This window comes from Ranitomeya variabilis, chromosome 3 (assembly GCF_051348905.1).
Source record: "Ranitomeya variabilis isolate aRanVar5 chromosome 3, aRanVar5.hap1, whole genome shotgun sequence".
Classification (NCBI taxonomy): Eukaryota; Metazoa; Chordata; class Amphibia; order Anura; family Dendrobatidae; genus Ranitomeya; species Ranitomeya variabilis.
In genome coordinates, this window is record NC_135234.1 from 23108189 (window position 1) to 23124921 (window position 16733).

Sequence of the window (16733 nt, forward strand, 5' to 3'; positions counted from 1 at the left end):
ATGATGCTGTATTATGCCCAAATAGTACCCATGATGCTGTATTGTAGTACCCATATAGTACCTACGGTGCTGTATTGTGTCCTTATAGTACCCATGGTGCGGTATTGTGCCCATATAGTACCCATGTTGCTGTATTGTAGTACCAATATAGTACCTATGGTGTTGTAATGTACCCATAAATTACCCATGGTGCTGTATTTTGCCCATATATTACCTTTTGTGCTGCATTGTGCCCATATAGTACTCATGGTGCTGTATTGCGCCTATATAGTACCCATGGTGCTGTATTGTGCCCATATAGTACTTTTGGTGCTGTATTTTGTCCATATAGAACTCATAGTGCTGTATTGTGCCCATATAGTACTCATAGTGCTGTATTGTGCCCATATAGTACCCATGGTGGGGTATTATACACATATAGTACCTATGGTGCTGTATTGTACCCATAAATTACCCATGGTGCTGTATTGTGTCCATATAGTACTCATAGTGCTGTATTGTGCCCATATAGTACTCATAGTGCTGTATTGTGCCCATATAGTACCCATGGTGCTGTATTGTGCCCATATAGTACCCATGGTGCTGTATTGTGCCCATATAGTACCCATGGTGCTGTATTGTGCCCATAGTACCCATGGTGCTGTATTGTGCCCATATAGTACTTTTGGTGCTGTATTGTGCCCATATAGTACCCATGGTGCTGTATTGTGCCCATAGTACCCATGGTGCTGTATTGTGCCCATAGTACCCATGGTGCTGTATTGTGCCCATATAGTACTTTTGGTGCTGTATTGTGCCCATATAGTACCCATGGTGCTGTATTGTGCCCATATAGTACTTTTGGTGCTGTATTTTGTCCATATAGTACTCATAGTGCTGTATTGTGCCCATATAGTACTCCTAGTGCTGTATTGTGCCCATATAGTACCCATGGTGCTGTATTGTGCCCATAGTACCCATGGTGCTGTATTGTGCCCATATAGTACTCATAGTGCTGTATTGTGCCCATATAGTACTCATAGTGCTGTATTGTGCCCATATAGTGCTCATAGTGCTGTATTGTGCCCATATAGTACTCTAGTACTCATAGTGCTGTATTGTGCCCATAGTACCCATGGTGCTGTATTGTGCCCATATAGTACCCATGGTGCTGTATTGTGCCCATAGTACCCATGGTTCTGTATTGTGCCCATATAGTACCTATGGTGCTGTATTATGTCCATATAGTACTCATAGTGCTGTATTTTGTCCATATAGTACTCATAGTGCTGTATTGTGCCCATATAGTACTCATAGTGCTGTATCGTGCCCATATAGTACCCATGGTGCTGTATTGTGCCCATATAGTACTCATAGTGCTGTATTGTGCCCATATAGTGCTGTATTGTGCCCATATAGTACTCTAGTACTCAGTGCTGTATTGTGCCCATAGTACCCATGGTGCTGTATTGTGCCCATATAGTACCCATGGTGCTGTATTGTGCCCATAGTACCCATGGTTCTGTATTGTGCCCATATAGTACCTATGGTGCTGTATTATGTCCATATAGTACTCATAGTGCTGTATTTTGTCCATATAGTACTCATAGTGCTGTATTGTGCCCATATAGTACTCATAGTGCTGTATCGTGCCCATATAGTACCCATGGTGCTGTATTGTGCCCATATAGTACTCATAGTGCTGTATTGTGCCCATAGTACCCATGGTGCTGTATTGTGCCCATATAGTACCCATGGTGCTGTATTTGGTACCTGCATACTGTATTGTGAGGGACTCTTCCTGAGGATCAGCTTTATATTAGCAGAAATAGGTAATGGATTTTATTCTCCAGTCCTGAAGCTACAGCCGCTGGAGAACGGTGCACCAAGTTTAGAGAGATAAACGATAAAGTTGTAGCTGCCTGCCGCCTCCACCAGGGGGAGCTGGACACATCTGGATTTATACAGCCCCATACAATGTGATGGGAGTTTTGTCAATCATTCACATATAGTACAGGGGTCTTCGGGACCCTCCAGCACGAGGCCTTCCAAAAACTCGCTAGACAAAACTGACTGTTGCCAGGGGCGCACAGAGAGGACACTGTAAAAATAAATCAGTGGGCCCCTTCCTTGCTCAGAGCGGAGTATGGACGGGGCTGGGTCCCTGTGCAGCTGGACAGTCTCCCGCTTAGGGGACCACTACTGGTACCCAGCGTCCTTACAAGACCTGCCAGCACCTTCTGCCATACTGGGCCACATCTGCACCATATGGCAGCATCTTTGAGCTCTTTTATGCTCCTATACTCTTTCATGGAGGCATCATTAGGTCAGTGAATGGCAAAAGGAGCTTTTTTTTGTCAGTTATTACCCCAAAGACTTCACCCCTATGAATGGGGCAGTGTATGGCGGTGTTATTTGTGCACCGTGTGGCAGTTTTTTTTCCATGATTCCGCCTTCTTGTTTCTGTTTTGTGGCCATATTTTACTTTTTGCCCATTTTAATTCTAGTTTTTACCCCTCACGTCCCCCGGGACCCTTCAGCCCTCCCTTCTTAAGGAGTGGGGGCAGTTAAAGGGACGCACGAGTTATCAAATCTGCAAGTGGCGGCTTCTGAGATGTGTTTTCCCGGCTATTATACTGGAGGAGGACTGGTAGGACTGGTCTGTCTGGTTAGTGGCGGCAGAGGCTTTATGGTGACTACTTCTCCCTTTCTCATTATATCTGTAGTTTCCAACCTGTAGATCGCTAGCTAGGGTGAAACTACAACTCCCAGCATGCCCTGATGGGCCAGGGCGACGACTACGGTATACAATAAGGATTTAATAGAAAACATACCATTAAAAGGTGGTCCAACCAGGGATCAGGTTAAGGGTGTACTTACTTTTTCACAAGCCATTTATGACCAGGACATTTTTAATTTTTGCGCTTCCATTCACTTAATTTCAAGAGCCATCACTTTTTTATTTTTCCATCCACATAAACCCGTAAGACGACTGTTTTTTTTCCCCAGGATCAAGCTGTAGTTTTGAACATCGCCATTCATTTAACCACATAATGTACTGAAAAATGGGAAAAAAAGTTACAAGATGGATAAAATAGTTAAAAAAACGCAGGACATGGTACAAACAAGTTAATTGCAGTTTCAAGTCCCATAGGGGAGCTAAAAAAATAAAATAAATAAAATAATTAATACATTATTTAAAAAAAGTTAAAGCTCAAATCACCACCCTTATCAATTTCAAAATAAAGAAAATAAACTAAATAAAACAAAAAAATATATATATTTGGCTTATCTGCATCAATAATTTCCCATAGAATATCCAAAATGGGCAGGACAAAATTGTTGGCACCTTTCCAAAATTGTGGGTAAACAACTTTGTTTCAATCATGTGACGCTCGTTCAAGCTCACCTGTGGCAAGTAACAGGTGTGGGCAATATGAAAATCACATATCAACAAAATTCTAAAAACAGAATTCATAATAATGCAGTAAGTAAGGCCCTATGCCTAGTGGTAAAAAGGGACACGGTAGTAAAGGACACTCCCATTTATATTAAATGCACTCAAAGGATAGAGAGATTTTGTCCAAGATCATATATATCAACGTTTATTTAGAAAATACATAACAGACTAAGCATGAAACATCAAAACAACAATATTAAGAGAATAGTGGACACAGGTGTAAAGCACACTGTCCTTAGACCAGTAATTGATGGATGGGGAAGGCTTAATGGAAAGCAGCGAATGGAATAAATTAAAGTGCCAGTGCTTATAAAGTGCCAGTGCTTATAAAGTTAATGCCCAGTACGCGTTTCCTAGTGATCAGTATTGTAAGTAAAACCAATACTAGATAACCTAATCATTTAAACAGAAAGTAACATGATCTGTCATTAATAGAGAGCCATGTATCACTATAAGGAAACATACATGTTAAGGGTAATGAAGTTCCATTAGGTCTTACCCATAGATGTCACTCAGGACAGTGTGCAGCAGCCCCAACGTGCGTTTCGCGTAGGCTTCATCGGGGGCTGCTGGCATAAGCTTATCATCCTGGAAGTGGACTGCAGAGAAAAATTGATGAAAGGTTGCAGTGTAGGATAGTCCAGATGGTGGATAAGCAGCCCCAATCAAGTTTCAAAGAAATTCAAGCTGTCCTCATGCAGGCTCAGGGTGCATCAGTGTCAGTGCAAAATATCAGTCGCCATTTGAATGAAATGAAATGCTATGGCAGGAGACCCAGGAGGACCTCACTGATGATACAAAGACATAAAAAAGCTAAACTGCAGTTTGCCAAAATGTAAGTGAGTAAGCCAAAATCCTTCTGGGAAAGTGTCTGGTGAACAGATGAGACCAAGATAGAACTTTTTGATAAAGCACATTATTCTGCTGTTTACTGAAAACGGAATGAGGCCTACAAAGAAAAGAACACAGTTCCTACAATCAAATATGGTGGAGGTTCAAAGATGTTTTGGGGTTATTCTTCTGCGTCTGGCAGTGGGTGCCTTGACAGTATCATGATATCTGAAAGTTACCAAAGGATTTTTGGTTGCAATGTAGTATCCAGTGTCAGAAAGCGGAGTTTAAGTCCTAGGTCATGGCTCTTCCAACAGGACAATGACCCCAAACATACTTCAAAAAGCATCAGACATGGATGGAAACAAAGTGCTGGAGAGTTCTAAAGTGGCCAACAATGAGTCCGGATCTAAATCCCATTGATCACCTGTGGAGAGATCTTAAAATTGCTATTTTGAGAAGGCGCCATCACATATGAGAGACCTGGAGCAGTTTGCGAGAGAAGAGTCGTCCAAAATTCCAATTGAGAGGTGTAAGAAGCTTGTGGATGGTTATAGGAAGCGATTGATTGCAATTATTTATTCCAAAGGATGTGCAAACAAATATTAAGTTGAGGAGGACAACAGTTATGTCCGGACCACACAAAGGAATAAACCTGTGTATAACAAAACGTGTGTAATTGCAAGTATTTTCTGTGAGAAACACTTCATTGTCTGGAACGATTTCAAGGGTGCTGTGAGTGGGTCACTAGCGCCGTACGTGAAGGGATATGTGTGTGTCCTGAGTGATGTGAAAGCCATACGTTTTCCTCCAGCATGATAGGTGCGGAGAGCAATCCAGTCGCTATATGGGTAAGTGATGGGTCGTTCGTGAATGATCCGGTACAAAGAGTCGGCTCCCTACTGTGAACTATGGGAGCCGACACCCCAGTGAATGGGGTCCGGGCCAGGGGACGACATTACTCCATTCATTGGATCAGTGTTTTGTCTCCTATGGGACACGGGGGATGGGCGAGTGTCTGCTCTCTGCCCTAATAGGCGTCAATGTAGTCAGAAAACACGTCGTATCTGGAGTCACTTCTGGATTTGTGGCGGCGGTGTGAGAGATAACCGGACTGACACATAAAAGTAAATTCAGGGCCAATCTCGGGGGTTCTGAGAGTTTGTGGGACCCATGGTAATCTGGCTGGGGTAGACGGTGTCCATTGTGATCCTCATCTCCTCATCCTCACTGTCCCTGAACATGTAGTGTTGGAATAAAGTGGCTGCTGCAATACTCTGCAGAGAGTCACTATGGGGTTCAGGTGCGATAATCTGCAGTCACAATATACATCCAGCGGTTACAGTCACGCCCGGGGTGTGATGTGTGTTATAAATGGGAGTCATTGTAGGTCAGCTGCGATGCTCTGCAGAATGTGATGACTGGATAAGTAATCATCAGGCGTAACGTTCTGCAAAATACACAGGTCGGTGGGTCATGACCTTTCAGCTGCAATACTCTGCAGAGCAGGGCCAGCATCACCACCCGATGCAACCGGGCAAAAGCCAGGGCCCTGAGCAAGCGGGGGCACACTCGCCGTCGGAGACACCGGCACGGTATGGGCACATGAGTCTGGGGAGTCTGGTGCCAGCGCCTGCCCCCCCCCCCCGCTTGCTCAGGGTCCTGACACTTGCAATACTTACCCCTCCCTGTTCCTCCGCAGCTCTGGTGTGTTAGCGTTTTCTGATTCTGTGACGTCTCAGGGCAGAGGTGCGATGACATCACTACTGTCACATGGACAAAACAAAATTCATCATCTTTCCCCCATCCCACTTTACCCCTCCACCAGACCTATCCATCAAGGTCAATGGCTGCTCACTTTCCCTAGTCCCGCATGCGCGGTGCCTCGGGGTGATCCTCGACTCTGCCCTCTCTTTCAAGCCAAATATCCAAGCCCTTGCCTCCTCCTTCCGACTCAAACTCAAAAATATTTCCCGGATCCGTGCATTCCTCGACAACGAAACCACAAAAACACTAGTGCAGGCCCTTATCATCTCCCGCCTTGACTATTGCAACCTCCTACTCTCTGGCCTCCCCTCTGGCACCGTGCCAATCCATCCTACACTCTGCTGCCCAACTAATCTACCTGCCCCCCGCTATTCCCTGGCCTCTCCCCTATGCCAAACCCTTCACTGGCTTCCTATCATCCAGAGACTCCAGTTCAGAACCCTAACAATGACATACAAAGCCATCCACAACCTGTCTCCTCCATATATCTGTGACCTCATCTCCCGGGCCAGTACCTACCAACATGCAACCTCCGATCCTCTCAAGATCTCCTTCTCTGCTCCCCTCTTATCTCCTCTTCCCACAACCGTATCCAAGACTTCTCCCGTGCTTCCCCCCTACTCTGGAACTCTCTACCCCAACCAACCTACCATTGAAACCTTCAAATAGAACCTGAAGACTCACCTCGTCCAACAAGCCTACAGTCTCCAGTGATCCTCAACCTACTGAACCGCCACATAACCAGCTCTACCCTCTCCTAGTCATCACCCATCCCCTGCAGACCGTGAGCCCTCGCGGGCAGGGTCCTCTCTCCTTATGTACCTGTTAGTGCCTTGTTTTTTGCTCATATTTATTGTATTTGTTTATACTTGCCCCCTTTTCACATGTAAAGCGCCATGGAATAAATGGCGCTATAAAAATGTATAATAATAATAATAATGATAGAGGACTATATGGTGCCCATTATACGGTATGGAAAACGACGTGGTGACCATAATACGATATGGAGGACTATGTGCTGCCCATAATACTGTATGGAGGACTATGTGGTGCCCATTATACTATATGAAGGACTATGTGGTGCCCATAATACTGTATGGAGGACTATGTGGTGCCCATAATACTGTATGGAGGACTATGTGGTGCCCATAATACTGTATGGAGGACTATGTGGTGCCCATAATACTGTATGGAGGACTGTGGTGCCCATAATACTGTATGGAGGACTATGTGGTGTCCATTATCCTATATGGAGGACTATGTGGTGCCCAGAATACTGTATGGAGGACTATGTGGTGCCCATTATACTATATGAAGGACTATGTGGTGCCCAGAATACTGTATGGAGGACTATGTGGTGCCCAGAATAATGTATGGAGGACTATACTGTCACTCTAAAAATGATAAGACTGCAGTCACTGTGCGCCGCGAGGATTCACCAGAACATATTGTAGAATGTACAATAGATATCACTCATGTAATGTGAGAGAAATACCTATATTTCTCTGCTGTATTTGTGCATCATGTATTGTGGTGTGTGTTAAAGGGGCCACTGAGACTGATTCACCCGGGCCCATGGAACCTGGAGCTGGCCCTGACTGCAGAGGATACAGTGGCTGAACCATGAATTCTTAGCTGCAATGCTCTGCAGAGGGTCCAGTGTCAGGTGAGGACATGAGATGTCCAGTGTCAGGTGAGGACATGAGATGTGCAATGCTCTGCAGAGGGTCCAGTGTCAGGTGAGGACATGAGATGTGCAATGCTCTGCAGGGGGTCCAGTGTAAGGTGAGGACATGAGGTGTGATGTGCAATGCTCTGCAGAGGGTCCAGTGTCAGGTGAGGACATGAGATGTCCAGTGTCAGGTGAGGACATGAGATGTGCAATGCTCTGCAGGGGGTCCAGTGTCAGGTGAGGACGAGATGTGCAATGCTCTGCAGGGGGTCCAGTGTCAGGTGAGGACATGAGATGTGCAATGCTCTGCAGGGGGTCCAGTGTCAGGTGAGGACATGAGATGTGCAATGCTCTGCAGTGGGTCCAGTGTCAGGTGAGGACATGAGATGTGCAATGCTCTGCAGAGGGTCCAGTGTCCGGTCACGGCTGTTATCTGTGCAATGCTCTGCAGAGGGTCCAGTGTCCGGTCACGGCTGTTATCTGTGCAATGCTCTGCAGAGGGTCCAGTGTCCGGTCACGGCTGTTATCTGTGCAATGCTCTGCAGAGGGTCCAGTGTCCGGTCACGGCTGTTATCTGTGCAATGCTCTGCAGAGCTGATAAAGTTCAGACAGTGAAAATAGAGAGTGATAATAAAGTGTCCTGTGCGATGCTCTGCAGGTGCGGCGGCTGCGATGCTCTGCACACGGCGGGGCAGGTTGGAGAGGTGGCTGCGGTGAGGCGGGGCCGGGGCGGTGTCTCCTCGCCTGGAGCTGGGGGAGGGGAGTAGGTTTCTGGCTGGCACTGGAAGTTTCACTCTCTGGTGATGGAGGCGGCGGGCAGCTCCGCTCCGGCCTGTGTGAAGTGATAATCCCCGGGAGGAAGGACTACAAGTCGCAGGAAGCCATGCCGCTGCGGCTGTTGCTGTGGTGCTGCCTGTACACAGGTGAGCGCGGGGCTGGAGGTGAAGGTTCGCGCTGCGTCACCTCCTCAGCGGGGGTCCTAGCGCCGGGCGTGCACTGCGCATGCTCGGAGCCACCTGGCCCAGGTGACAGGTGCATGGGGGGAGACACCTGTGGAGCTCAGGTGCAGTGAGCAGGGCGCTACCATTATACATATGGGGGGAGCTGATGTATCTGCCTTACAAGTGGTGATGGATTACAAACTATCAAGACAATGAAAACTTCCCCCAGGTGACGACCTTGAGAACCACGCGGGTTGTTTTTCCACACGGTCGTCGTATTCAGTGGCAGTGCGATGCCACGCATTGTTTGCGCCAATGTTAGCTGTGGTGGAGTTATGTCAACTAAGTGGGTCTTAAAAATAAAAATTGGGAAAATGCGTCACCCCCCGTGTATTGTGACTCTGGTCGCTCCCGTCAAGGTCCAATATGGTGTATTCGGCGCCTCTGATTATAGGACACCCGTATCCGTGGTACTGAGAACGCCATCTGTGCCTGGCGGAACGTTTCTCTGCGGATTTCAGCACTTAAAGGGTGAAACTGTCAAAAAAAATCCACGTTTAAAGGGATTGTTTGAAGCTGCACACTTCCGGATTGGGAGGCGAGTGGCGCCGATGATGTCACGTCTACACTCGTTCTTCTGGGACGGCTACGATCATCCGGTACTTATAGGTGCGGAGTCGTCGGCACTGATACGCAGAGAGATCACGTAGATCTCACCGCCACCACTTCTCAGGGGACACAACTATGCTGCCTCCAATCGTCAGGGCAATTACACTATTGACGGACGAGTGATGGTCGAGGCCACGGCTGCTTCCACTACTATAACATTGAGTGTACGGTACATACACCCCAGGTACCAGCTCGTGGAATATATATATATATATATATTCACACACAACTTATGGCTGCAGGGGTGCGGTTTACAGAGCAAAAGGAACAGATCTATTACAGTATTTTTCGGACTACAAGACACATCGGACCATAAGACGCACCCCAACTTTTAAGATTTTTATAAGATGGGAGTCCGCCTTACCGTCCGAATTTAAGATATCTTACATGGGGGCCGGTGGTGGAGTGGTGTCGCAGGAGGCATGGTCCCTTCCTCCGGAAGCCGGCGGCTGCAGAAGGGGGGCAATGCTGCAGGCCCTGGGTGGGAGGAGTATACTGTGGGCCCGGTGTCGGCGGTGAGGCAGAGGAGAGTGTTGTGTGGAGCCAGGGTCCCTTTCTCAGGTAGATGGGGGCAGCAGAAGTGTGACGATGCTGCGGTCCAGTATCAGCGGTGAGCAGAGCGGAGTGCATCATTGATTTCCCAGCTGCCATTTTCCTGAAGCCGTGGGCCGCCGATTGGAATCTCTTCTCACCCTAGATCCCAATCTGCGCACACATGGCCGCTGGAGGTAACCCACGGCTTCAGGAAAATGGCCGCCGGGAAACCAATGATGCACTCCGCTCTGCTCACCGCTGACACTGAGCCACAGCATCGCCTCACTTCTGCTACCCTCCGGCTTCCTGAGGAAGTGACCCTGCTCAACCACCACCGCAATCCCCGGTAAGCCTGTATTAGGACTATAAGACGCATCCCCCCATTTTCCTCCGAAATTTTTGAGGAGAAAATGTGTCTTAGGCTATGTGCGCACATTGTGGATCCGGAGCGGAGTTGACGCTGCAGATTCCAGCAGCTTTCCATCCGGTTTATAGTACCATGTAAACCTATGGGAAACAAAATCCGCAGTGCCCATGCTGCAGAAAATACCGCGTGGAAACGTGTTGTATTTTCTGCAGCATGTCAATTCTTTGTTCCGCAGCGTTTTACACCTGTTCCTGTATAGGAATCCGCAGGTGGTAATATGCAGGTGAAATTGCACAAAAACAGCAGTAAATCCACCGGTAATCCGCAGTGCGTTTTACCTGCGGATTTTTCAAAATCTGCGCTGAAAAATCCACACAGGAATCCGCAACGTGGGCACATAGCGTATTTTTCGGCATAAAAGGCTAAATGTTATATATTTAATCCAGCAAGATAGGCAGTGTTCATAAAAAAAAAATATATACAAAGATGGTACAAAATGGGAACAAAACAATACGATACATGCAGTCACATGAAATAAAAGGGATAAAAAAAAAAAAAAGAAAATGACTGAACTTGATGTCATAGAAATTGCTCAGAGCTTAGCGGAGGGAGGTACTCCTTTAGGAAAACAGACAGAACCCACAGCAAGCGGTGCCTTCCAGGACTGACAAATGACAGAAATCCAACATTGATTTTTATTAGATCCCCTTGGGGAGCTCATATGGGGGGCTGGTTGTGGGATGTGCTAGGTCTTTAGAAGTTTATGAGATCCCTAACATTCAGGATACCTTCGTCCCTGGAGGTCCCAGGCGGGAGATATCATTGTCATGTTTCCTATCACAATTTTACCTTTCTATAGAAATGAAACATGGCATGGATAGCATCATCGATCTGACCAATATGAAGTTGGACATGTTCATCTTGCCTTGTGGTGATGTGAGTGAATGCATTATGTTGGTCCCTTCCCTACGATGCCGAAAATATATCTCCCATAAATATTGGATCGATGCAAACCCCAATATTCATCACTGACCAGAGAGTCTGAGATAATTCCTTTTGAACAGAGGAAGCCCCTGTATTTCTCCACCTCCTGAGTATACGGATGTAGGCTTGTTGGCTGGTTCTCATCAGATTCTGTGGAAATTACCTGTTCACGGCAGGTGGTCCTACGTCAATGGAGATAGAAGTGTCAGCTCTTTCTCACTTCCTCAGTTATAATTAATCCCACATGGTAAATGTGAGGGTGATATATCCCCTCTCCGGAGCGGTCTATGGATTTTACAATTTTTTTCTACATCTATTTTTTTTTTTTTTTTTCTACCTGCTCTTATTTGCTCTTCTTTTTATTCTACCTTCATTGTGGATGTTTTTTTTTGTTTTGTTTTTCAAGATACTTTGGGCTGTTTTATTAATTGCAACTTTTTATAAACCAAGCCCTTAGGAGTGATTTTTATGTACGTCTGAAATTTTTTGAGAAAATGTTGCAACTTTAGAAGAAGAACATGAGACTTTTTGCACTGACTGTTACAGACAAAAATAAAAAGCACTCTTAATTTTGCCCCAAAAATAAACTTTAAAAAAAAAAAATGTTCAGAGCAAAATTTGCTCCAAAATCCACTGCAAAAAACTGCGTAATCGTAGAGGTTACATCCACACACAGTGGGGGAGAGAAAAAAATTGTAGCAGATTTTGCAATACGTTCTGAAGCAAATCCCACAGGTTTTGTTGTGGATTTTGCCCAGATGAGAAATTCACCATGAAAATCCTCTGAAGTGACCTTTTTTTTTTTTTTTTTTGCTGCCTCCCTAAAACTGGATGGAAAATGCTCCCAACGTTTCTGCCTTAGGGACAAATTCTCCTCTGCCGCCTCCTCGTTCTAGTGATCGGCCGGGGTCACAAACATCGATTTTCCGCTAATCAGACTAATGACATGTATTTAGGTCACCGGGTTCTATAGACTGGCTGCAACTGTAACAAATCTGCAGCTGTGAGCTATTCTGGGTCTGTACAGATTTTTTGTTTTGCATCTGGATGTAAACAGGAATGTTTCCATTCATTCACAGCAAGCAGACGACAAAAAACTAGCGAAAAATTGGAACATAAAGCAAGATGTACGAGTTTCATTGGGAGGCATGCTGGACTTTGTAGTGCCACAACACCCCTCTGTTGGGTGTGTAAAGAGACGGATACACTCTGTCCCAGGGGGTGGTGTGCTCGGCTCACTTTCAGACAGGAACAAGTTGTTTTTCCTCTGGATTTCCCCATGAATGAAGCTTTCATTCACCGCGTTACATCACGGAACGGGCGACGTTACAAGAGGAGAGGGAAACGACGTGTACGGCCGCATTACAGGGTCTGGGAAAGCTGGAACGGCCGCCATATCGGCACCCAGCTTTCCAAGAAACTGAGCTAAGAAATGGTTGGAAATCTGTACAACTTTACATACGACGGCTATGGGAGGCTGCCGTTCAGGAGTTGGGGAAAGCTGGTGACCGCATTAAAGGGCGTCTCGCATGCACATGTGAACATGGCCTAAAGGCGATGTTCACCTGTATCATTTTTCATACTTTTTATTTTTTTCCCCCCCACTGCATGAAAAATGTAGGCTAAAGCCATGTTCACACATTGTATTTGTTGCTGCGTTTTATTTCCTGCCAAGTGCTTGTTTTTTTCTTGCGTTTTTTTGTGCTTTTTTTGCTGCTTTTTTTGTCATGCTATGTTTTCCTCTTGTGCATGGTGATAAAGTTCAAGTGCAAAAAAAAAAAAAAAATCCATCCTACTTCATAAGGTTTTGCCACGAAAAACACAGCAAAACCTGTCAACTGCTTTTTTTTTTCAGCACCCATTACTTTGTGAGTGAAAAAAGTGACATGCTGCATTCTGCAACAATCAACAAAGGACAAAATAGGACAAAAAACCCAATGTATGTGCATGAGATTTCTGAAATCTTAGACTTTGCTGGTACTGAAAAACACAGCTGAAAATTTGCACGCAAAAACCCGACGTGTGAACATAACCTTAGACTGGAAAACCGCAGCTGAAATTCAGTGCGTTGATGCATTTTTGCTCTGCTTAAGTTTCTTTGATCTGAAAGGATTTTCTAAAAATCGCATAACAGGCAGAGCCGTATTTGCCACTAGGCACTGGAGGGCACGTGCCTAGGGCACCGGGCTGCAGGGGGCGACAGCAAGGCAGGGAAGAACATTTTATTTTATTTATTTTTTTCAACCTCCCCTCCGTTAGATAATCCAGGAAATGTGTTGTCTTTTTGGAGGGGAAGGGTCGGGGTCATGAGCGCCCTTCCATATTCACTTCGATGCAAGGAGCTGACTGACCCAGGAAGTAATGGCGCCACAACTTCTGGGGTCAGAGAGGTCCCTGCATCCGAGGTGCTGCAGAGTCTGCATGTGAAGAGGATGAGATCATCTCTCACTGCAGCCATCACAGCAGAGGTCGGAAGACGACATGGGAGGACACAGGAGCAGGTGAGCGCTCATAGAGCTGAAGATGGGGGGGTAGAAGCTGTGCTGTATACTGGTGAGAGGAGGCTGTGCTGTATACTAGTGAGAGGAGGCTGGTGACGGGAGGCTGCTGCTGTATACTGGTGAACAGGGGAGTCTGGTGCTGGGGATTTGGGGGAGGCTGACGCTTTAGAATGGGGATTAGGGGTCCTATTCGTATAGAATAGTTTTTATTGGCGCTATAAAGTTAAATCTACTTTAATATGCAAATGAGGGTGTTTTGCAGCACTCTCGTATTTGTATACTAAAGCTTGTCTTTATTGTCAGCGCTCCATTAGTAAAAGTGAGTTCTGTCTAAAATCAGCTTGCAAGTCTGCGCTTACTCACTGAAGCTGGTTTCACACTTGTGGTTTTTTTTAGTCAGGCAAAATCAGGTTTTTCTGCCAGATCCTGATCCTTTCAGGATCCAGTTTTTGTCCATTAATGGTGTCAGGAAGAAACCTGAAGTAACTGGATTCTACCTGACACCAATAAAGTGAATGGGCAAAAACTGGATCTTGAAAGGATCAGGATTTGGCTGAGCCTTCGTGGGCAGGGTCCTCTCTCCTCCTGTACCAGTTATGACTTGTATTTTTTAAGATTATTGTACTTGTTTTTATTATGTATACCCCTCCTCACATGTAAAGCGCCATGGAATAAATGGCGCTATAACAATAATAATAATAATTTTTGCCTGATTTGAAAAAAAAAAAACAAAACACGCAAGTGTGAAACCAGCGACACTGGATGAGTGCAGCAGCGCGCTCCGAGTGTCAGTGTGGGTGCACACAATGTGGCTGCAGGCTCGCTCTGACGCCTGCTACCCGCCTACTCTTGGCTTTCCTTTGAAAGCCTTCACTTTTAGTTTGGTGCATATTTTCGTGCAGTTTTGAATCCGCGTTTTTAATGTTTTTTTATGCAGAAAACCTTAAATTCTGCACTTAAAAAACGCAATTTGTTGTTTGGCTTTTTTGTGGACTTTCAACAAGATTCTCCTCCCAAATCCACATGATATCTCTCAAAATACTATCTGAACGACTTTCCTATTCTCCGGAGCTGCATAAGGTGAAGCTTTTTTTTTTCTCACATTTTTTTTATTCCCACTTGAGTACAAAAATGCAACACGTCAATTCATGAGATGTTTTCAGCTTTAAAAAAAAAAAAAGCTCTAAGTTTGTCTTCTGAATCAACTGAAGCAAAAAAAGACCTCAAGACACAAAAACTGCATCATAAAATGCAGAAAAAAATGCCCCCAACCAATATTTGTTTTATTAACTTTTCAGCAACAAAAATCCTCGTAAAAAATACTCGCTATGCCCTTTTGACTTTTCATGTTAAGGAAAAAAATAGCTTGAAAATACCAAAAAACAAACAGGAAAAAAATGCATTAAAATGACGGTGTTTTTTATAAGCCAGAAGAGGGGGGGAATAGTAAAAACAAGTGGGAGGAATAAAGAGTGAAAATAGTTGGTAAGTTCTCTGCTGTGGCCAAGAGGATGGAAAAATATGAGCTTTGACATTTTGGCTCCTGGCGGCCATCTTTGTTTTTATGGCGGTAGTGGGGTGCCGAGAATGTTAACCACCACAAAATAGCGAGTGACCGCAGCCTTCTCTGTAGTGACATGGCTGTCCGGAGTAGTCGCCCACATAGCGTGGCGCTTGTTTCGAGGCAGCATCTTGCACTTATTTGGTCAGTGATGGGTGAACGCCGTGAGTAGGCGATATGGCGAGCTCATTTGTTATTACTGGCATTCATGTCCTACTCGTGTCTTATTTATATCGCCTGGAGGAATCCTGGTGACATACTTCTTTAATGACCTGTTAACCTAATGACTGGATCAGCTGGAAGGAGGGTGAATCATGGCCGTGCTCTGAGGGATTAAATGATCGTGATTGTAATGGCGACGTGTGGACTTTACATCCACAGTGATAACAAATGACGCCTTATCGGACAGGAAGTTATAAATAATGATGGGGAAAATATGCAGGTGAATCACATGATTAGACTATATAACACGTGACTGAGAATCACATCGGCAGCCATGTTTGAAACTAGGCCAGCCATTAGGTTACCCGTGGCAACCAGTCAGGCTCTTTCTATATTTTACTTCACAAAATGGCTGCCGATCTTCAGCTGGTTGCTATTGCAGCCATACTGTTATGTGCGATGAATACACCGTATATACCACCCACACGTGGTAGGAATATTGTATAAAACTTAAGCAAAGCCAGCCCCATACCCGGGAGATGATGGCTGTGTATTAGTCAGGACCTGCCCCTAACAATGGCCGGTGTCAGTAACTCCGTGATGTGATGGTGGGGGGTCAGCTGATGACCCCGTAACTGTCATGACGGAATTCCTTTGAAACCCCTCTCTGTGGCCGAGCTTCAAGGGAGACGAATCTTTGCTATATGCAGCGATGCTGAGGCTGACTAACGGGCCTAGAAACGGGAAGGGGACAGATATGGTTGAGTATTGATGGTCTCCAGGTCGCAGCAGAGCTGTTGTAACAGTTAATGGCGAGAAAAAATAAAAAAGCTTTTGGATTTGACATTTGATGACCAACAAGAGCGTCATAGATGTTTCAAGGGGGAGCAAAAGGGATCCCTTTAAGAGCTGCCATATAGAGCGGGATGAGAGTTGTCAGGGCCTGTATGTCGGTGTATAGTAAGAGCCTCACCGCTGGGTGGATATTGGCGACGGATTTGCGTTATTATCAGGAAGCCGTATCATTATCGGGTAAAGCAAAGTTACTTAGCGCTATCTGCCCAGGATAAGCGGCTGCGGGATTATTATTCTTTCACCAGGAGAGCGGGCTGGAGATTATATAAACTCTGAGGCTGGCGCTGATGGCTGACAGGTGTGTACACTAGGTATAGCAGAGCTGAACTGAATACAACAGGGATGTATCAGGGCCAGATTACCAGATATTCTGAATTAAGAAATAATGTTTCAAGGAAGAACCCAAAAATTAATTTTTATTTTTTTTAAATATTTCACTATAGATGACAA

The 16733-nt window shown here is 45.5% G+C and overlaps 1 protein-coding gene across 2 annotated transcripts in view; it reads left to right on the forward strand.

Annotated features, from left to right (window-relative positions):
- The first annotated feature begins 8417 nt into the window (after positions 1–8417).
- Positions 8418–16733, forward strand: part of ILDR1 (immunoglobulin like domain containing receptor 1) — a 33795-nt gene continuing 25479 nt past the window's right edge. Inside the window, exon 1 of one of the 2 annotated variants that reach the window (XM_077293766.1) lies at positions 8418–8632. In XM_077293766.1, the coding sequence (XP_077149881.1) occupies positions 8593–8632 (40 nt within the window). In that variant the 5' untranslated portion in view covers positions 8418–8592. Of the gene's footprint in view, positions 8633–8744; positions 8880–16733 lie in introns of those variants that run through there. The other variant, XM_077293765.1, reaches the window with a different exon arrangement.